The following is a 23,443-nucleotide window of genomic DNA, read 5'->3' as shown; positions in this document are numbered from 1 at the left end:
CTCACCTCCCTCCCTCCCTCCCTGCCTCACACTGTGGATTAGCCCTGAAGGATGGAGGGCGGAGAGAGGGAGGTAGAGAGTCAATGTCCAATCCCTGCCAGAAAGAGAGAGTGTGGGAATAAACAGTAATGGGGCCTTCCAAGTTGTCACTACTGTCAGAGCTTGTAGGAGTGAGAGAGAGCAGAGGCTTTAGACAAAATGGAGAAGGTTAGGATGGAGAGGGGGAAGAGGATAGATTAGGGTTGAGAGGAGGAAGAGTGAGGTCTTCACAATCCAGAGCTGGCAGAAAGAGGTTTCCAAAGAGCATTTTTAATTTCCCTCTAAGAGGGCAGACGGTGTGGCATCAATTTCTGAGAAGAATCCTCCTTAAGCCTATGTCCTTTCGTGTCTCTCCAGTGTGGCTATTAGAGTGGGCCCTGTGCTGGAGCTGGAGCTGGCTGTGGCCTCTACCCCAACCCTGGCTGTGACCCCAACTAATGGCCTGGTAGAGATTAGTCAGGGAGGGGGGTGGAGAAGAGAGATGAATAGAGAGAGGGGGAAGGAGATGAGGGAAGAGACACCCCTATAGGTGCATCGTGGGGCCATGTTATTAGCAGTTGAATAATGGGGGGAGAGGAGAAGGGGAGGAGAGTGAAGAGAGGCGACCCAGCCAAAGAATTATAGAGGCTAAAAGTCAGGAGGGGTCAGGGGAAAGGAGCTTATTTCTCTACTCCTATATGACATGAAAATAAATATTTTTCTTTCTTTAAATAGAATCTGAGGTTTTCTTTGAGCCTGTGGCTGCTTGGTGCTTTCACATCGTTGGATGTTTGTCCTTCTTGTTCTCTCAAACTCAGATCCATCCACTGGGCTGGCTGCAAATGCCAGAGAAGGCTTCAGATAGGAACAATAGTGTATTTATGTGACATTCTTTGTCCATTCAGTTTGAAAGAGTGCACACAAACACACCTTCACAACTGTGATTAGCAGTGCACTGTAGAGGAAATGTACAGCAAATGTACAGCAAATGAACAGCAAATGAACAGCAAATGAAAGTGGCTTGGTTTAGAACACTAACTTTTATGGCTGTGGCTTGGTGAGACTGGACACAGAGACAGCAGTGCCTCTTCCAAGACAAAAGGTAGTCAGAGAGCCCAGGTTGAAGTTATTTTCTTCTGGAGTAGAGCAGACGCATCCTCCTCCTATATCACCCTACCATATCTCACATCATCCTACAATATCTCACATCATCCTCCCATACCTCACATCATCCTCCCATACCTCACATCATCCTCCCATACCTCACATTATCCTCCCATACCTCACGTTATCCTCCCATACCTCATATCAGCCTCCCATACCTCACGTTATCCTCCCATACCTCACGTTATCCTCCCATACCGCACCTCATCCTCCCATACCTCAAATCCTCCTCCCATACCTCACGTTATCCTCCCATACCGCACCTCATCCTCCCATACCTCAAACCCTCCTCCCATACCTCACATTATCCTCCCATTTCTCAAATCCTCCTCCCATACCTCACATTATCCTCCCATACCTCAAATCCTCCTCCCATACCTCACATTATCCTCCCATACCTCACATTATCCTCCCATACCTCACGTTATCCTCCCATACCTCCCATTATCCTCACATTATCCTCCCTATATCCTCCCATGCCTCACATTATCCTCCCATACCTCACATTATCCTCCCATTATCCTCCCATACCTCACATCATCCTCCCATCATCCTCCCATACTTCCCATTATCCTCCCATAACTCACCCCCCCTCCCATAACTCACATCCTCCTCCCGTACCTGACATCATTCTCCCATACCTCACACCATCCTCCCGTCTTCCTACATACCTCACATCATTCTCCCATACCTCACATCATCCTCCCATATTCCTCCTATCACCCTCCCATACCTCACGTTTGTCTCACTCTCTCTCTTTTTTTCCCAATCCCCACACTTTTAGTCTCTCTCTTTCCCTGTCACTATTATGGCTTTATTTCTCTCTCTCTCTCACTCTCTTTCTTTCTCTCTCTCTTTCTCTCTCTGAGCTGCTTGGTGGAAGCGTCGCCACCACTGCTGTGAGGACAATGAGGCAGAGGCGGTTGTTCGCTAGACGTGCCAGTGGGAAGCCCTCACTCCGTCTTTCTACCCGCTCCCCCTTCCATCCCTCCTTTCCTTATTTCCCTAATGGCTGGGGAGTGATGGGAATAACAATGAGGATGATCTCAAGCACAGTCATCACGGAGGCATTTGAGTCGTTTCTTACAGAGATGGTCTTCAGAGAAATCCCACAGGGCTTTAGAGAGAGTAGAGAAAGAAGCTGAATGGAGAGAACATGACAGAGTACAGGGACTGAGGGATAGAGGTAGAGAGGGAGGAAATGATGTGTCATGTGAGGATGTGTTTGTACAGTGAGGGAAAAAAGTATTTGATCCCCTGCTGATTTTGTACGTTTGCCCACTGACAAAGAAATTATCAGTCTATAATTTTAATGGTAGGTTTATTTGAACAGTGAGAGACAGAATAACAACAACAAAAAATCCAGAAAAACACATGTCAAAAATGTTATAAAATGATTTGCATTTTAATGAGGGAAATAAGTATTTGACCCCTCTGCAAAACATGACTTAGTACTTGGTGGCAAAACCCTTGTTGGCAATCACAGAGGTCAGACGTTTCTTGTAGTTGGCCACCAGGTTTGCACACATCTCAGGAGGGATTTTGTCCCACTCCTCTTTGCAGATCTTCTCCAAGTCATTATTAAGGTTTCGAGGCTGACGTTTGGCAACTCGAACCTTCAGCTCCCTCCACAGATTTTCTATGGGATTAAGGTCTGGAGACTGGCTAGGCCACTCCAGGTCCTTAACCTCTCTGGGCAAGGTGGGACGTTTGCGTCCCACCCTAGTCAACAGCCAGTGGAATCGCGTGGCGCGAAATACAAATACCTCAAAAATGCTAGAACTTCAATTTCTCAAACATATGACTATTTTACACCATTTTAAAGACAAGACTCTTGTTAATCTAACCACATTGTCCGATTTCAAAAAGGCTTTACAGCGAAAGCAAAACATTATGTCAGGAGAGTACCCTGCCAAAAATAATCACACAGTCATTTTCAAAGCAAGCATATATGTCACAAAAACCAAAACCACAGCTAAATGCAGCACTAACCTTTGATGATCTTCATCAGATGACACTCCTAGGACATTATGTTATACAATACATGCATGTTTTGTTCAATCAAGTTCATATTTATATCAAAACCAGCTTTTTACATTAGCATGTGATGTCCAGAACTAGCATACCCACCGAAAACTTCCGGTGAATTTACTAAATTACTCATGATAAACGATGACAAAATACATAACAATTATTTTAAGAATTATAGATACAGAACTCCTTTATGCAAACGCTATGTCAGATTTTAAAATAGCTTTTCGGCGAAAGCACATTTTGCAATATTCTGAGTACATAGCTCGGCCATCACAGGCTACCTTATTTGACACCCTCCATGTTTGGGGCTCACTAAACTCAGAATTACTATTAGAAAAATTGGATTACCTTTGCTGTTCTTCGTCAGAATGCACTCCCAGGACTTCTACTTCAACAACAAATGTTGTTTTGGTTCCAAATAATCCATAGTTATATCCAAATACCTCCGTTTTGTTTGTGCGTTCAGGTCACTATCCGAAGGGTAACGGGCGAGCGCATTTCGTGACAAAAAATGTCAAAATATTCCATTACCGTACTTCGAAGCATGTCAAACAGTGTTTAAAATTATATGCATATTCTCGTTTATGGGCAAGAGTAGTAACCAGTTTAAATCAGGTACGTTTTTTATCCGGCCGTGAAAATACTGCCCCCTAGCCCCAACAGGTTAATGTGCTTCTTCTTGAACCACTCCTTTGTTGCCTTGGCCGTGTGTTTTGGGTCATTGTCATGCTGGAATACCCATCCACGACCCATTTTCAATGCCCTGGCTGAGGGAAGGAGGTTCTCACCCAAGATTTGACGGTACATGGCCCCGTCCATCGTCCCTTTGATGCGGTGAAGTTGTCCTGTCCCCTTAGCAGAAAAACACCCCCAAAGCATAATGTTTCCACCTCCATGTTTGATGGTGGGGATGGTGTTCTTGGGGTCATAGGCAGCATTCCTCCTCCTCCAAACACGGCGAGTTGAGTTGATGCCAAAGAGCTCCATTTTGGTCTCATCTGACCACAACACTTTTGCCCAGTTGTCCTTTGAATAATTCAGATGTTCATTGGCAAACTTCAGACGGGCATGTATATGTGCTTTCTTGAGCAAGGGGACCTTGCGTGCGCTGCAGGATTTCAGTCCTTCACGGCGTAGTGTGTTACCAATTGTTTTCTTGGTGACTATGGTCCCAGCTGCCTTGATATCATTGACAAGATCCTCCTGTGTAGTTCTGGGCTGATTCCTCACCGTTCTCATGATCATTGCCACTCCACGAGGTGAGATCTTGCATGGAGCCCCAGGCCGAAGGAGATTGACAGTTCTTTTGTGTTTCTTCCATTTGTGAATAATCGCACCAACTGTTGTCACCTTCTCACCAAGCTGCTTGGCGATGGTCTTGTAGCCCATTCCAGCCTTGTGTAGGTCTACAATCTTGTCCCTGACATCCTTTGAGAGCTCTTTGGTCTTGGCCATGGTGGAGAGTTTGGAATCTGATTGATTGCTTCTGTGGACAGGTGTCTTTTATACAGGTAACAAGCTGAGATTAGGAGCACTCCCTTTAAGTGTGCTCCTAATCTCAGCTCGTTACCTGTATAAAAGACACCTGGGAGCCAGAAATCTTTCTGATTGAGAGGGGGTCAAATACTTATTTCCCTCATTAAAATGCAAATCAATTTATAACATTTTTGACATGCGTTTTTCTGGATTTTGTTGTTGTTATTCTGTCTCTCACTGTTCGAATAAACCTACCATTAAAATTATAGACTGATAATTTCTTGGTCAGTGGGCAAATGTACAAAATCAGCAGGGGATCAAATACTTTTTTCCCCTCACTGTATATCTTAGAAAGAGACAGAGGGTGACAAATCAGGCTTGCAGATCAATGTGTACTGCATACATTCAACATGTTATCTGAGAGCAGTACACCTGTAGATTGGTGATTGAACATGTTATCTTATCAAAATGTTCTCTGTTGTGTTGTTGCAGGTGTCTGACCGTTGTGTGGTGGCGCTGGTGCCCAAACAGACCTCTTCCTACAACATCCCCCCGTCAGCCAGCATCTCCAGGACCTCCATCAGCAGATATGGTGAGTACCATTGAACGACATTGAACATTATACATCTCTATGATAAGTACTGTACCACCTTAGCTCCTCCCTCTGTTGGACCATTTCAAACAAACACCTGTTACATAATAGATTAACACGGGGAGGGGTTTGAGATTAAAGTGTTCACTGTGTAAGCCAATGGGAGCAGACCTGATATAAACATTAGACTTTTAGATTAGCTTGTAGACATTTTAGCAGACACTTTTGTCCAGAGCCACAATGTGAGCAAAACTAAAATCATCCTAGCTAAGACCAGCTCTTTTTGGATCGTCTATGCTTTGCTGCGGAGGCATAGTTTACCTTACTCTCTCCTCCCGACCGTGTTTGCTGCAGTTTGCCTCAGCCCAGAAACTGCAGGGGTGGCAGAGGGATGGAGAGAAACAGGAACAGAAGGGGATAGAGGGATGAAGGGTGAGGGGGCGAGTAGAGAAGGCCGATGGGAGACATGGAGAGAGGTGTTTGTTTTAACCATCAAGTATAATAATGAGGATGCCAGACTGAGCCTGGAGCCAGGGTATAATAGTCCGACACACACACACACACACACACACACACACACACACTGGTGACAGACACAGCGGTGAGCCACAGGGCGTCCCGTCTGGTCCCATGCCCAACCCCAGACCTAGAGAACCACAGCCAATTATTCACTGTGAATGATACTTTACACCAATGGGAAGTGAGAACAGAGCGTGGTTGGACAATTATCAGGGCTGGGATTGAATGAGAACCCCCATAGGTTGTTGTCAGTCGCCTGGAGACATGGCCAACTGAGCCAAAACAGAAACATCATCCCTCCTCCCTCCCTCTCTTCCACACACACACACACACACACACACACACACACACACACACACACGCGCACTTCTCTCAACTAATTTATCAATAACAAAACCAACAGTGTATATCAAATTACCAACTTTAAATATCTAAACTAAGTTTGGTTCAGTGGCCAGTGAGGCATACAGTATTATACAGTATTCCGTCTTGAACAGTATTCCGTTCTCAACAGTATTCCGTCCTCCACAGTATTCCGTCCTCCACAGTATTCCGTCCTCCACAGTAATCCATCCCCAACAGTAATCCATCCCCAACAGTAATCCATCCCCAACAGTAATCCATCCCCAACAGTATTCCATCCCCAACAGTATTCCATCCCCAACAGTAATCCATCCTCAACAGTATTCCATCCTCAACAGTATTCCATCCCCAACAGTAATCCATCCCCAACAGTAATCCATCCCCAACAGTAATCCATCCCCAACAGTATTCCATCCCCAACAGTAATCCATCCCCAACAGTATTCCATCCCCAACAGTATTCCATCCCCAACAGTAATCCAGCCTCAACAGTATTCCATCCCCAACAGTATTCCATCCCCAACAGTATTCCATCCCCAACAGTAATCCATCCCCAACAGTAATCCATCCCCAACAGTATTCCATACCCAACAGTAATCCATCCTCAACAGTAATCCATCCTCAACAGTATTCCATCCCCAACAGTATTCCATCCCCAACAGTATTCCATCCCCAACAGTATTCCATCCCCAACAGTATTCCATCCCCAACAGTAATCCATCCTCAACAGTATTCCATCCCCAACAGTATTCCATCCCCAACAGTATTCCATCCTCAACAGTATTCCATCCCCAACAGTAATCCATCCCCAACAGTAATCCATCCCCAACAGTATTCCATCCCCAACAGTATTCCATCCCCAACAGTATTCCATCCCCAACAGTATTCCATCCCCAACAGTATTCCATACAAGGGTTGCTTCAATCTGTTTTACTACAAAGAACGTGTTGAATATTTTACCAAACTCATGAAATAGCAATGAGACGGTGAAAGGGGATGTTTTATAGTGTGTGTGTCTATGTATCTGTGTCTGTGTGTGTGTGTGTGTATATGTATCTGTGTGTGTGTGTGTGTGTGTGTGTGTGTGTGTGTGTGTGTGTGTGTGTGTGTGTGTGTGTGTGTGTGTTTTGTACTGCTTTAGAAAACAGACGCTCCTCCTCTGGCTCCACCCCCATCAATCATAGCCTGGCACAGCAGGCACAGATGTGCCTGACACCCAGCTGATTGATTCATATCAATTTAACGTTCAGCACTTAGCATCTCGCCTCAATTTACCGTGCCAGCGGTCCCCCGCCCCCAAATAACCCGCTACACGTTCCCCCCTGACGCCTCACAAACACACACACCTGCGGCCCTCATACCCACCTCAGGTAGCCTGAAGCCTGATACTGTGGTCACAGAGCTGAAGAGCAATCTTCCCCATGGAGAGGAGAGGAAGGAGGAGAGAGAGGGGTAGGGACCTGACAGTGGCATAAGATGAGATTTGAGACCTCAATTCACCCCACTGTCACACAGAGAGAGAGAGACATACATACACACCCTACCAGACCGAAAGGTCCCCAGGGGCCAACCTAAAGACAACTGCTGGTCTTTAGAACATATCACTTAGAGCCGAAAGTCGCTGTAGTGCTCTGGGGCGTTGTTGTCCTGCACTGCCCTTAGAAGCCAGGTGAGAGAGATCTGACACTGATCTAGAGTCCCACGAGACCACTCATAGACTCAGACACACACACACACTGCCGGGAAGGAAATAACTGCTAATTAGGAAGACTGGAGAGGAGGAGAGGAGGAAGAGCACCATTCCTTAGTGTCAAAGGAATGGGAGATCTGAGATTGGAAGAGAAGAAAGGACAGACAAGGGGAGGATGGCTGGAGGGCTTTACATATTAGAGATCTTTTGATGCATTGATTAGGACTGTGACTGAGGCCCTTACAGTGTGGCGACAGCAGGAAAGAGACAATGATTTATTTTAAGAGGAGAGCCACGTCTCTCTGTCTCTCTCTCTCACAGATCTATTCAGAGAGATGGATGATATGAAAGAGTGAGCGAGAGGAAGAGAGACAGAGAGATAATATGCGAGTGAGAAAGAGTGATATGATAAGAGAGAGAGATGGGGGAGAGAGAGAGAGAGAAATGGGGAGCGAGAGTGATATGATAAGAGAGAGACAGAGCGAGAGAGATGGGGAGAAAGAGAGAATGGGGAGAGACACAGATGGGGGAGAGAGAGATGGGGAGAGAGAGACAGAGCGAGACAGATGGGGAGAGAGAGACAGATGGGGGAGAGAGATGGGGAGAGAGAGAGTGATATGATACGAGAAAGACAGATGGGGGAGAGAGAGACAGAGAGAGAGAAACAGGGAGAGAGAGACAGAGAGAGAGATGGGGAGAGAGAGAGATGATATGAAGGAAAGAGAGGAGGGAGCTGGGCTGACAGCTGCCCCTCCACTCTCTGGACTTAATGAAATATTAATGAGGTGCATGGCTCCTTTCATCTTTGGCATTTTATTAGGATCCATCTAGTCTAGTGAAAGGGAGCTGCTCTTGCACTCCAGAGGCCCAACAGACATGTATCAACATCGATGGCCGGCTGTAAGCTGTATGTGCCTGCTGTAAGCGGTCTCTATGCAGATAAATGCGGTCAGAGACCAAGAGCAGCACTGCCCCCTCAAGATTCTGAGCCCGCTTGGCAGGGTTGGTCCTGCAAAGCCAAAGCCCCCTAAAGGGAGAGCATACTACACAAGGAAATTCTCAAAGCTGCTAATGAGAACCTTGATGACCTTGTACCTAGCGGGGATTCCGGTGGGGTGCCCCCACCCAGGCAGTGGCAGGGCTTTTACACTAGCTGCAGTAACCCATGGGGAGGGGGTCACACTCGGACATTCAGAGAGGGGGTATATTATTGTGAACCTGGTGGCACAAAATCAAAAGTCTGACTGCATGGAGATGCTTGGGAATATGGTCAATACGGGTGACCGTATTGTGGGTGTTTCAGGGAAAAGGTGTACATTTGACCACCATCATCTAGGATGTGACAATAGTTAATAAAATCTCTCAATTTCTGCCCATTTTTTTGCACAGTCTTGCAGGCCTTCTAATGCAGCTGCAACTGTATATGCATTAGTAAATCAAGACCTTTCTTGAGTTGGGCTCTGAGATGGTGCAACTGTTGCGAAGAAGTAAAAGATGTTAGGGACAATAGAGGATGATCCACAGCTATATATACTGCTCCAAAAAATAAAGGGAACACTTAAACAACACATCCTAGATCAGAATGAAAGAAATAATCTTATTAAATAGAGTGAAAGCACCGCCAGCATTCAAAAGTGACCAAAACATCAGCCAGGAAGCATAGGAACTGAGAAGTGGTCTGTGGTCCCCACCTGCAGAACCACTCCTTTATTGGGGGTGTCTTGCTAATTACCTATAATTTCCACCTGTTGTCTATTCCATTTGCACAACAGCATGTGACATTTATTGTCAATCAGTGTTGCTTCCTAAGTGGACAGTTTGATTTCACAGAAGTGTGATTGACTTGGAGTTACATTGTGTTGTTTAAGTGTTCCCTTTATTTTTTGGAGCAGTGTATAATACAAATCGAGGTGAGGGCGATGGAAATGCATTTGGCAATTGATTTACTTCAATTCGGTAAATGGCACTGTGTGCTCTTTTCGAAGGATGGATCCCAGTCTGTTTAGGGCTATGGGATACGGGGGATCAGGGGGTGGTCTGCTGGGCATTGGGATGACAACCCAACTAGGGATGAGGAAGGCTTTTAGCGGGTGGAATAGTAGGGACCAATTGGAGGTTTACTTAGTAGCTATGCAAATATCATGGTACGGTGCTTTCACTCTAGTGGTAGCATGAGACGGAGTCTACAACCCACACAAGTGGCTCAGGTAGTGCAGCTCATCCAGGATGGCACATCAATGCGAGCTGTGGCAAGAAGGTTTGCTGTGTCTGTCAGCGTAGTGTCCAGAGCATGGAGGCGCTACCAGGAGACAGGCCAGTACATCAGGAGACGTGGAGGAGGCCGTAGGAGGGCAACAACCCAGCAGCAGGACCGCTACCTCCGCCTTTGTGCAAGGAGGAGCAGGAGGAGCACTGCCAGAGCCCTGCAAAATGACCTCCAGCAGGCCACAAATGTGCATGTGTCTGCTCAAACGGTCAGAAACAGACTCCATGAGGGTGGTATGAGGGCCCGACGTCCACAGGTGGGGGTTGTGCTTACAGCCCTACACCGTGCAGGACGTTTGGCATTTGCCAGAGAAATCCAAGATTGTCAAATTCGCCACTGGCGCCCTGTGCTCTTCACAGATGAAGCAGGTTCACACTGAGCACATGTGACAGACGTGACAGAGTCTGGAGACGCCGTGGAGAACGTTCTGCTGCCTGCAACATCCTCCAGCATGACCGGTTTGGTGGTGGGTCAGTCATGGTGTGGGGTGGCATTTCTTTGGGGGGCCGCACAGCCCTCCATGTGCTCGCCAGAGGTAGCCTGACTGCCATTAGGTACCGAGATGAGATCCTCAGACCCCTTGTGAGACCATATGCTGGTGCGGTTGGCCCTGGGTTCCTCCTAATGCAAGACAATGCTAGACCTCATGTGGCTGGAGTGTGTCAGCAGTTCCTGCAAGAGGAAGGCATTGATGCTATGGACTGGCCCGCCCGTTCCCCAGACCTGAATCCAATTGAGCACATCTGGGACATCATGTCTCGCTCCATCCACCAACGCCACGTTGCACCACAGACTGTCCAGGAGTTGGCAGATGCTTTAGTCCAGGTCTGGGAGGAGATCCCTCAGGAGACCATCCGCCACCTCATCAGGAGCATGCCCAGGCGTTGTAGGGAGGTCATACAGGCACGTGGAGGCCACACACACTACTGAGCCTCATTTTGACTTGTTTTAAGGACATTACATCAAAGTTGGATCAGCCTGTAGTGTGGTTTTCCACTTTAATTTTGAGTGTGACTCCAAATCCAGACCTCCATGGGTTGATAAATTGGATTTCCATTGATTATTTTTGTGTGATTTTGTTGTCAGCACATTCAACTATGTAAAGAAAAAATAAGAAAAAATTAATAAGATTATTTCATTCATTCAGATCTAGGATGTGTTATTTTAGTGTTCCCTTTTTTTTGAGCAGTGTATATAGGTTCAGAACTTTTGTGAAATAGCACAGTTACAAATAGAAATCAAACTGGATGGACATCAGAAATAGAGGAACAACTAAAAAACAAAAAAAAATAACTATTGGAAAATAGATTGTGTCTATAAAATGTGTATAAGATGAATAAATTGAAGGTAAAAGCCAAAGTGTTTATTAGTTTACTCCAATTGGGGGTCGGTGGTAGGGTTGGTGGTAGGGTTTGCGGGGAATAATAATAAAGGTATATTCTTTAAAAAATGATGTATGTCTATATAGGTATGTGTATGTATATATGTGTATATGTATGCATGCGTGTAAGGATATATATATTGACCAAAAAAATACATGGGGGATTGGAAATGATGCAGACAATTACATTGATGGAAGCAATATTCTTTCCGCAATATTAAGCTGATCCACCCCCCCAATTATTATTATTTTTTCATTATTTTAATTTATTTCTTTAAGTAAAAAAAAAACATAGATGGCCGGCAGACAGACATAGACCTGCAGGCAAATTAGAGAGGAGGTGTGTGTGTGTGTGTGTGTGTGTTAGTGTTTATTTCCAAACTGAACAGGACAAGGGAAAAGAGCACAGAACTAGGAACACAGTGGCTCATTTACAAGTGTCTAATTTCTCTCTCTCCCTCTCTCTTTCCCACTCTAGACTCATCCTTTCGGTACACAGGTAGTCCAGACAGCCTCCGTTCCCGTGCCCCTATGATAACCCCTGACCTGGAGAGTGGGGTCAAGGTGTGGCACCTGGTCAAGAACCACGAGCATGGAGACCAGAAGGAGGGAGACCGAGGCAGCAAGATGGTCTCTGAGATATACCTGACCAGGCTGCTGGCCACCAAGGTAACCTCCAGCTTACATACTTCTTTATATACCAACACACTGCATTGTCTCTCCATATTTCAATTCTACTACAGTAGTTAACTTTCAGTTCCTGTGGTTATGTTTACATACATTTTACAAAGTGGCTGGGGATACGGTTGTATGTTATGTATCCCGTGGCTATTGACAGACTTTTGTCTCCGTAGGTTCTCTCCTATTCTTTGAGGAAATCAGTTGTTGTTGAGTGAGTTTATGTAAGTCTGAACTAGTGTGTTCATTGTTTTTACCCAGGGTACCCTGCAGAAGTTTGTGGACGACCTGTTTGAGACGTTGTTCAGTACCGTCCACCGGGGTAGCGCCCTGCCCCTCGCCATCAAATACATGTTTGACTTCCTGGACGAGCAGGCGGACAAACACGGCATCCACGACCAAGATGTCCGCCACACATGGAAGAGCAACTGGTGAGAAAACTGAATGATGTAGAATAGAAATTATAGGATGGGTCTATAATAGGATGTATAATATAGGATTTAATGTGTATCTCTTAGTTCTACAAAAGAGTCATGACTAAACTATATCAGAGGATGATACACTGAGTCATCAGTTAGAAACATTTTCAAATATAGCAATACTGATTTCTGCCTGGCGTTATGAGCCTTAAGTTCCTCACTTTAGTGACCCAGAAAGAGGAGAGAAATAAAGTACTGATAGTTAGTGGATTCTGACTCTGACTGAGGGCTTTGGTAACCCAGAGAGTGAAGAAAAATACTGAGAGTGGATTCTGACTCTGACTGAGGGCTTTGGTAACCCAGAGAGTGAAGAAAAATACTGAGAGTGGATTCTGACTGACCCATTTCTTTGCCCTCTCTCTCCCTCTCTCCCCCTCTTTACCTCCCTCTCTCTCTCTCCCTTTCTTTACCTCCCTCTCTCTCTCAGTCTTCCACTGCGGTTCTGGGTGAACGTGATCAAGAACCCCCAGTTTGTGTTTGACATCCACAAGAGCAGCATCACGGACGCCTGTCTGTCTGTGGTGGCCCAGACCTTCATGGACTCCTGCTCCACCTCAGAACACCGCCTAGGCAAGGACTCACCCTCCAACAAGCTGCTGTACGCTAAAGACATCCCCAACTACAAGAGCTGGGTAGAAAGGTAAGAGTGAGACACAATATACACATGGTCATTTCCATGTAAAAGAACCCATGAGCACCAGCATGTGGAGTTTATAGGAGCATATTCAATTGGGTGTCAAATGAAAGCTGAAAGTCTTTGTTTTCCATCCTAAAAATGTGGAATTAGCAAAGGCTTTGAGTTCTGGTCAGACAGACGGAAAAGGGGTCTTAGAAAACATCTACCAGAAAAGGTTTTAAAACGTCTTAGAAATACATTAAAACACAATGTTAAAGTAAAGACCCCTGCCAACTAATATCAACACCTATATAGTTTCAGAGAAAATGTTTTGTCTTCTAAGTTTAAGAAACATTGCCTTGTGCCTTGAAATGCCATTACCAAAAACCCACATATCTAAGATATTTTCTAAATTCTCTCCCTCATGAGGAAGGAGGATAATGAAAGTTCACAGAAGTAACAAGTAAAGGAAGACCTATCACTTAGTTATAGTGGTTTTTACTAATATCAATTTTCTTTATGAATTATTAAGTGATCGAATTTCTGACATTTCTGAAAAATGTATGCAATTGATACAATGGGAAATCATAGTTGTCACAAACCACAGTTGGGTTCACAAGTTAGGACAGGACAGCACAGTTAATTGTACAGCACAGTGGAGTACAGTACAGTAAAGTATAGTTCAGTACTGTACAGTAGAGTAGAGTTCAGTACAGTACACAGTAGAGCACACTATGATGTACTGTATTGTACTGTACTGAACTATACTCAACTGTACTGTGCTCTACTGAACTCTACTTTACTGTGCTGTACTCTACTGAGCTCTATTGTGCTATACTGTACTCTACTGTAATGTACTGAACTATACTGTGCTGTACTGTACTGAACTCTACTTTACTGTACTGTACTTTGATGTCCAAACTTGTGAAACATAGACATCTGTGATTGATTCAGATTTAGTCCGATCCTGACCAACCAAATGGGGTCTTGTTTGGGGGCAGAGCTCATTAAAATAATAGCAAGTGTGTAGAATAATACCCAAATATGCAAAGGAGGATATTACATATCTATCCATACCTTTGTGTACCTACAGTATTTAGGATACATCACCATGAATAAAATCCATAATTATACATTTCTGTGTACAGATCAGATCAAGTTGAAATTCCTTTACCACAATTATGTTACCGAGTGTAAATCCACTTCAATAACCAAAATAGATGTTTTCAAAGTCAGCGAGTCATGTCATAGATGACACCCCATTCTTTCTGCAGACATCGTGAGTCATTATTCGGAGCAGATATTTAACAGAGTTTTTCGAAAACGTGGACACAGAAAACTGAAGGAGATTTTTTTCTGTTACTAAACAGTTCTTACAGTAAATGTGTTTTTGTAAAAGTCTAAATTGTTGAAATTAGTCCTTGTGCATAGAGTTTTGTATTTGTTGAACTTTGAAATAAAATGTTTTTGTTTGGCATACATTTTAACTCTGAGCACAATTCTGGTACTGTGGAAATGCCCACATACAATTCTATATCCTTGTTTTATTACCGCTCATACAAACTGTTTTGGTCCTGGATACACTTGCATTATATATGTACTTGTAAAATGTGACTAATATGTAGAAAATGAGGCTCAACTTTCCAGGAAAGCATTGTGGTATAGAATATGTGCATGTTGATAGTGAGTGTCGCCCCCTGTGTGTGCCTCCAGGTACTACGCCGACATTCACCGTCTGCCAGCCATCAGTGACCAGGACATGAATGCCTACCTGGCAGAGCAGGCCAGGCTCCACTCCACAGAGTTTAACATGCTCAGTGCTCTCAACGAGATCTACTCCTACGTCTCCAAATACAGTGAGGAGGTGAGTCCTGACACGCACATATAGACACACACACACTGCAGTGATGGCCATTCTAATAGGCTAGGCTACAATCCTATTAACCCTCCTCTTCACTCAAGGCTAGTTAAAGGTCATTCCTAACTCATTTAGAGTGTCTAGAACTTTCAGAAAGGCCAGGTTTCTCTGATCTGATGCTATTCTTAAAAATAACCATACTCCCCACTCTACCACATCACATAACCCATCCTAAGTGCCACATGTCCCGGGTCAGTGAGAGCTGTAGCAGACCTGGCTGTGGGTGTATGATATGTGGAGGAGCGACAGGAACAGAAACTGTACAAGCAGCTCAGCATGCCGCCCCATCCCCTGAGTGGTGTGAAGGAACACAGCCCTGTTCTCTCCCTCTCTCTGTGGCTCTCTGGAGCAGAATCAAGATGTGGCAGACCATTTGTCTCAGATCACAGGAAGAGTGAAGAGGGGGGTTGAGGGGATGAGAGGGGAGAGATGGAGAGACAGAAAGAGAGTTAGAGAGACAGACAGAGAATCAGGGAGGGCAAAGTGAAAAAGAAAGGGAGGAGAGAGAGAAAGAGAGAAAGATTGAGGAGGAGAGAGAGAGTGATTAGGGGAGGAGGAGAGAGAGAGAGAGAGAGCGAGAAAGAGAGAAGGATGGAAAAGTGCGACAAAGAAGAGACGGAGAGAGGCGAAACAATGTGGAGAAAGAGAAGGAGAGAGAAGACAGAAAGACAGAGGGGAGAGAGAGAAGGAGAGAGGGGGAGAAAGAGGAGAGAGAAAGAGAAAGGTTTCTGTAATGGAGACGTTCTGGCTTTAATGTCAGCAGCTCCTCTGGGAGCCATTAGTCTGACCTTTATATTAGACCACATTCACAAGAATTAGGAGCCCACTCTCTCTTCTCTCACTTTCTTTTATTTTTATCTATCTCTCTTCCACTCTCTCTGTATCTCTCTCTTCTATCTCCTCTTTCCTTCCTGCCCTAAGAGCTTGAAGCTGCTGTAGCTAGAACTAGGGCTCACTTTAACTCGCTCTCTTTAAACCTCTCATAGACCACCTCTTTAACTCTCTCTCTTTAAACCTCTCATAGACCACCTCTTTAACTCTCTTTAAACCTCTCATAGACCACCTCTTTAACTCTCTCTCTTTAAACCTCTCATAGACCACTTCTTTAACTCTCTCTCTTTAAACATCTCATAGACCACCTCTTTAACTCTCTCTCTTTAAACCTCTCATAGACCACCTCTTTAACTCTCTCTCTTTAAACCTCTCATAGACCACCTCTTTAACTCTCTCTCTTTAAACCTCTCATAGACCACCTCTTTAACTCTCTCTCTTTAAACCTCTCATAGACCACCTCTTTAACTCTCTCTCTTTAAACCTCTCATAGACCATCTCTTTAACTCTCTCTCTTTAAACCTCTCATATACCACCTCTTTAACTCTCTCTCTTTAAACCTCTCATAGACCACCTCTTTAACTCTCTCTCTTTAAACCTCTCATAGACCACCTCTTTAACTCTCTCTCTTTAAACCTCTCATAGACCACCTCTTTAACTCTCTCTCTTTAAACCTCTCATAGACCATCTCTTTAACTCTCTCTCTTTAAACCTCTCATATACCACCTCTTTAACTCTCTCTCTTTAAACCTCTCATAGACCACCTCTTTAACTCTCTCTCTTTAAACCTCTCATAGACCACCTCTTTAACTCTCTCTCTTTAAACCTCTCATAGACCACCTCTTTAACTCTCTCTCTTTAAACCTCTCATAGACCACCTCTTTAACTCTCTCTCTTTAAACCTCTCATAGACCACCTCTTTAACTCTCTCTCTTTAAACCTCTCATATACCACCTCTTTAACTCTCTCTCTTTAAACCTCTCATAGACCACCTCTTTAACTCTCTCTCTTTAAACCTCTCATAGACCACTTTTTTAACTCTCTCTCTTTAAACCTCTCATAGACCATCTCTTTAACTCTCTCTCTTTAAACCTCTCATAGACCATCTCTTTAACTCTCTCTCTTTAAACCTCTCATAGACCACCTCTTTTATTGCCACTCTATCTCCTGCACTTTCTTCTCGCTTTGTCTCTTCTTTTACCTCATGCTCCTTCCCCACTCTAACTTTCTTTCACACACACACACACACACACACACACACACACACACACACACACACACACACACACACACACACACACACACACACACACTTATGCCCTCTCTCTGTGTCTCCTCTCCCTGTCTCCTGAGTGCTTATGCCCTTATCTGTAGCTGTCGGGGTTGTTTGTTCCTTGCCTGACTCCTTGTGCGGCCCCTCTATGAACGGGCTAGAGCAATACTAAATGGATTAGGGAGATGGTAGACAGAGGAAGGGAGCTGCACCTGCATACAGCACAGCAGATTAATAACAGAGTGGTATGAGGAGGAGGAGAGGCTCCGCTGGGCTCTGCTCTGCTTGCCTCGAAGAGCACTTAGGCAGATGAGAGCGAGACAACAGGCAGGGAGTCTACTATGGGACAGATTGCTGGAGCTATGTACAGACTGCCAACAGACCCTAAGAGAAACTAGTCTTCATTAATGTCCCCACAGTGTGTTTAGCACAATGCCTACAATGCTTAGTTATGGCAACACTGTTTATTCCTGGGAGGCATATCAAGCTTTTTCAGCCCTTATTCTTGTTCAATGAACCACTGTTCACATAGAATACATTTCTGTCATATAGAAAAAGGAGAGATTTGCTGCATTAGCATTGATCCATACCTTTGATCGATGTCACTGTGTGGCATGTGGCCCATACCTGTGATCTTATTGGGTATTATTTCTCCTGTTTGATACAAGCACATGAAAAAGCCCCGCCAGCCACCGCGATGCCACGCTGATGTACATACAGCATGACGTGACTGTGTGACACTGCAGACAGCAGAGAGGAGACCCTGTCGGATTCCCCTTTGAACAAGACTTGACAAATGCCACATTTACGGAGAGAGAAAAGCATAAGATGAAACCGAGAAAGGGCATTATACTTGTTGGATTCCTCGGTTTTGTGTTACCATCTCCAACAGAGACAATGTTATATTCATTAAATAAAAAGCACACATGATCCCACCCATCCAACAGACAGTGAAGTCTGGACCTTTTGCGTGCTGACTGGCAAAGACCAGAGTCATAAACTCAGCCAAAAAATGAAATGTCCCCTTTTCAGGACCCTGTCTTTCAAAGATAATTCGTAAAAATCCAAATAACTTCACAGATCTTCATTGTAAAGGTTTTAAACACTGTTTCCCATGCTTGTTAAACAATTAATGAACATGCACCTTTGGAACGGTCGTTAAAATTCTAACAGCTTACAGACGGTAGACAATTAAGGTCAGAGTTATGAAAACTTAGGACACTAAAGAGGCCTTTCTACTGACTCTGAAAAACACCAAAAGAAAGATGCCCAGGGTCCCTGCTCATCTGCGTGAACGTGCCTTAAGCATTGCTGCAAGGTGGTATGAGGATTGCAGATGTGGCCAAGGCAATAAATTGAAATGTCCGTACTGTGAGATGCCTAAGACAGCGCTACAGGGAGACAGGACGGACAACTGATCGTCATAGCAGTTTCAGACCATATGTAACACCTGCACAGGATCGGTTCATCCGAACATCACACCTGTGGGACAACAACTGCCCGAGATACACCAGGAGCGCACAATCCCTCCATCAGTGCTCAGACTGTCCGCAATAGGCTGAGAGAGGCTGGACTGAGGGCTTGTAGGCCTGTTGTAAGGCAGGTCCTCACCAGACATCACCGGCAACAACATCGCCTATGGCCACAAACCCACCGTCACTGGACCAGACAGGACTGGCAAAAAGTGCTCTTCACTGATGAGTCACGGTTTTGTCTCACCAGGTGTGATGGTTGGATTCGCGTTTATCATCGAAGGAATGAGCGTTACACCAAGGCTTGTACTCTGGAGCGGGATCGATGGAGATGGAGGTGAAGGGTCCATCATGGTCTGGGGTGGTGTGTCACAGCATCATCGGACTGAGCTTGTTGTCATTGCAGGCAATCTCAACGCTGTGCGTTACAGGGAAGACATCCTCCTCCCTCATGTGGTACTGTAACAGCTGTCGGGAGAGAGAGTAGACCAGGGTGCAGCAGAGGATGTGTTCATCATTTGAATTTTAATAGAACAACGTGAACACCATACAAAAAACAAGAAAACTGACAGCCAAAACAGTCCTGTCAGGTGCAAACACTAACAGAAACAATTACCCACAAAACCCAAAGGAAAAACATGCTCCTTATGTGTGACTCCCAATCAGCAACAACGAGCTTCAGCTGTGCCTGATTGGGAGCCACACACGGCCCAAAACAAAGAAATACAAAAACATAGAAAAAGGAACATAGAACGCCCACCCAATGTAACACCCTGGCCTAACCAAAATAAAGAACAAAAAACCCCTCTCTATGGCCAGGGCGTTACAGGTACCCTTCCTGCAGGCTCATCCTGACATGACCCTCCAGCATGACAATGCCACCAGCCATACTGCTTGTTCTGTGAGTGATGTCCTGCAAGACAGGAATGTCAGTGTTCTGTCATGGCCAACAAAGAGCCCGGATCTCAATCCCATTGAGCATGTCTGGGACCTGTTGGATCGGAGGGTGAGGGCTAGGGCCATTCCCCCCAGAAATGTCCGGGAACTTGCAGGTGCCTTGGTAGAAGAGTGGGGTAACATCTCACAGCAAGAACTGGTAAATCTGGTGCAGTCCATGAGGAGGAGATGCACTGCAGTACTTAATGCAGCTGGTGGCCATACCAGATACTGACTTACTTTTGATTTTGACCCCCCCTTTGTTCAGGGACACATTATTCATTATCTATTAGTCACATGTCTGTGGAACTTGTTCAGTTTATGTCTCAGTTGTTTAATCTTGTTATGTTCATACAAATATTTACACATGCTAAGTTTGCTAAAAATAAACGCAGTTGACAGTGAGAGGACATAAACATTTTTGCTGAGTGAATACTTTGTCATTCCTTACCATTCAGTCAACATTGTCTATGTTGTACAGATGTAATTGAGCATTACATGAGCATACTCTAAGCCACCAGCAATTGTCTATACGTTCTATTTGAAATAGTCTTGCAAAATATTTGCATATGAAGGGTTTGCAATTGATGGAGTCCCTGCATGTGGCTTCCGGGTTAGAGTGACACTAAATCATGTTGTTGTCCTGTCCCTAACCCCCCAGATCACCATGGCCCTGGAGCAGGACGAGCAGGCTAAGAAACAGCGTCTGGCCTACAAGGTGGAGCAGCTCATCTCAGCCATGTCCCTGGAGAGCTGAGACAGACCACGGGATTAGACGACTGGACCGGCCCAGGATGTCCATCAGCCACCCAACAAACAGTCCCGATACTCACCGTGTGATGGACAACTAACCACCACGGACCTGGGACATTTTTAAATCCACAAACAAAGAGTTTTGTTTTTATCTTATTTTCCTCTCATGCCATATTGCCAGCACCTGGCTAAAAGACGCCATCGTCTCTGGAAACATGGATGGTGATGATGATGATGTAAGGTGGGACGACCACACCACAGACCTCCATAAAGGCTACATGGCATATTTCTTTCCAAAGGATATTATTTTTGTGTTGTGTGTGTATAGCCCTGAAGGAGAGATTTGTTGAGAGACAGAACAAACCGAGGGGAGATCTTATAGTCAGATACACTCTCTGTCTGCTCAACTCACATCAGAGACACTGAAAGAAGAAGGAGAAGAGAGATGGAGGATAAAGACTTCTCATGTTTGATTCCAGAGATATTGTTCCTGAGTTTTGCTTCCAAATGTTTATTTTTGTATGTGTACATTTTGATTTTATTGGTTGCAGTTGAGCCATCTTCCTCTTGATACATACATGGACATTGTTGTACTGTACAAAGTCAAAGGTTGTGTTATAACACATGTTATAGGGTGGTGTAGCCATCAGAAAGACATGGTTCTATGTCATGTCTTGTCCTGCTCTCTGTTCTCCTCAGACAGTATTACCGTTCATTATCAACATGATACTCGAGACCAAGTGGACAGAACCCAGCTCTGACTGTAACCCATCAGCCCTGTACAGAAACCAACCAAATGCATCCTCATCATACGAGAGCGAACGGAACTCAGAACAGACTTCCTCTGGAGGGGTCAAAGTTCAACCAGCATGCTTATCAACCCCAAACCCCTTTACCCTGTGTGATAAGAGAAAATACACAGGTCCACAGAGTATGTTGGGTATAAGGACAAAACAACAACCAGCACCATACTGGTTTGTATAAGACCCTCCTCAGCAGTAACGTCATCTGTATGTACTGTAGGTTCTGTTTCATACATGTCAATGTATGTGAATGTACAAAAGCAGATGTGGGTTTTTCTTTCTCGTTTGGGTTTGTTTTCTAAACAAAATGGAGTTAGTTGAACAGAACACTATAATGTCTAAATAGATGGCCAACTGAACATGTACTGAAAATTCATCCGTCCTAGTCCTTTGCCCCTCTCACAATGTTTTACCTGTTACCAAATCTCTATCTTTATCATAGGAGGGTGTGTACTATGCCGTCTGTATTTTAGGCGTCTTTGCCGTGACTACGCTGCCCTTAACATACAAATACCATAATATACTGGAGACTAGATTCTAGAGGCCTGCCAAGATGGGGACTGAGGCCGTCCGGCCGGTGGCAGCAATAGTGAAAATACTCCCTAATATAACCATCGTTTGTATCGCTTTTGGGGATCGGATCAATTGTGTGTGTAAAACTTGCATGCATCATATCACATGTCAGAAGAAGTGTTTTCAAGGTCTATCTTTGTTTTTTAAGTGCCAATGGATCAGGCTAGCTGGAGATGGCCAGCAGCTAAATGTTAGCAGACGTTAGTTTTCTACCCAACTACTGCACCAACAACAATGTATTTCTAAAAGATAGTAAGAAGAAGCCTGTGTGGGTCTAGTTTGAGTAAGTGCCAAAAGATCCTGTCGTTTTAAATGATTCACTGATGTGTCCAAATCGATGAATGCTTTACAGAGGGAGCCAGCCGGGCCCTCAGACTGAGTCTGTAGAGAGGTGCTCATGTAACTGGAAGCTTGTGAACAGGCAGCAGGTACGGAGGAAGGTAATGTAGTAGGCTCAGGAGAGACACGACGCCGTATAATAGTTACTTGCCCTTTTTTGGTTTTTGGCAAGAAGAAAATATCTCAACTGCAAGCATGGACAAAAGAGGATATAAACATCAGACATAATGCATGTTACATTACCAGGTAGATCTTTGGTAAGATTGGATTGTCCTTTACCAAACTTAACCCATTCATGAAAGGATATATAGACTGACTTCCAGTGAGGAATAAGAGGGAACCTTACATGTACTCGTCATAGCTGGATGACCATATACTGTAGATTCACTCTGCTGGATTAGTGACCATCACCATTCTGTTTTCTCCAGACTTTGATGTTTGCTCATTGTTTACATCAAGTACTTGAAACTAGGTAGTATTAAAGGTGTACAGTATAATTACATTATTTATGGATGGAGAAAATATAACACCAATGTTGATGGATGAAAGGTGCTTATTATTTTCTCTGCTGCCTTAGAACTCCAAATGAACCAACCATAAAACCCCTGAGTTCTCCTGATTCTTCTTCACCACTTCAACATTAATCTACAGCCTCTGGTGGCTCCATTTTGTTGAATTTGACACTGTACTTTTGACAAGGTACCTGGGCTGCCACGCTGTGTAAAGAAGTGAAGAGGGTATGACCTGGTTCTGTACAGGAAGGTGGGCGGTGATTCAGTCATCTCGCCAGAGCTGTTTGAAGAGTAGAGCTCAGTCAGAAATGAGAAAGAGAAACACCTTTATTTTCTTTCTACTTTTTCTCCCCAATTAGTAGTTACAGTCTTGCCCCATCGCTGCAACTCCCGTACGGACTCGGGAGAGTCACCGGTCGAGAGCCATGCATCCTCCGAAACACAATCCTGCCAAGCCGCACTGCTTCTTGACACACTGCTCACTTAACCTGGAAGCCAACTGCACCAATGTGTCAGAGGAAACACCATACAACTGGCGACCATGTCAGCGTGCACTGCACCCGGTCCGCCACAGGAGTTGCTAGTGTGCGATAGGACAAGGACATCCCAGCCGGCCAAACCGTCCCCTAACCCAGACGACGCTGGGCCATTTGTGCGCCGCCTCATGGGTCTCCCGGACGTGGCCGGCTGCGACACAGCCAGGGATCGAACCCGGATCTGTAGTGACGCCTCAAGCACTACCGATGCAGTGCCTTAGA

General features: G+C 44.8%; 1 protein-coding gene across 1 annotated transcript in view; it reads left to right on the top strand.

Annotated features, from left to right (window-relative positions):
- LOC115165645 (plexin-A2) overlaps positions 1 to 22,378 on the top strand; it is a 361,064-nt gene extending 338,686 nt beyond the window's left edge. Inside the window, exons 27-32 of the mRNA XM_029718900.1 lie at positions 5,185 to 5,284; positions 11,981 to 12,171; positions 12,442 to 12,611; positions 13,087 to 13,299; positions 14,989 to 15,139; positions 20,367 to 22,378. Coding sequence (XP_029574760.1) covers positions 5,185 to 5,284; positions 11,981 to 12,171; positions 12,442 to 12,611; positions 13,087 to 13,299; positions 14,989 to 15,139; positions 20,367 to 20,462 — 921 coding nt within the window. The 3' untranslated portion in view covers positions 20,463 to 22,378. The remainder of the gene's footprint in view (positions 1 to 5,184; positions 5,285 to 11,980; positions 12,172 to 12,441; positions 12,612 to 13,086; positions 13,300 to 14,988; positions 15,140 to 20,366) is intronic.
- The last annotated feature ends 1,065 nt before the right edge of the window (positions 22,379 to 23,443 follow it).

The sequence above is a fragment of the Salmo trutta genome, chromosome 28, assembly GCF_901001165.1.
Source record: "Salmo trutta chromosome 28, fSalTru1.1, whole genome shotgun sequence".
NCBI classification, from domain to species: domain Eukaryota; kingdom Metazoa; phylum Chordata; class Actinopteri; order Salmoniformes; family Salmonidae; genus Salmo; species Salmo trutta.
The sequence above is the reverse complement of the archived record's forward strand: the minus strand, read 5'-3'. Positions and strand labels throughout refer to the sequence as shown.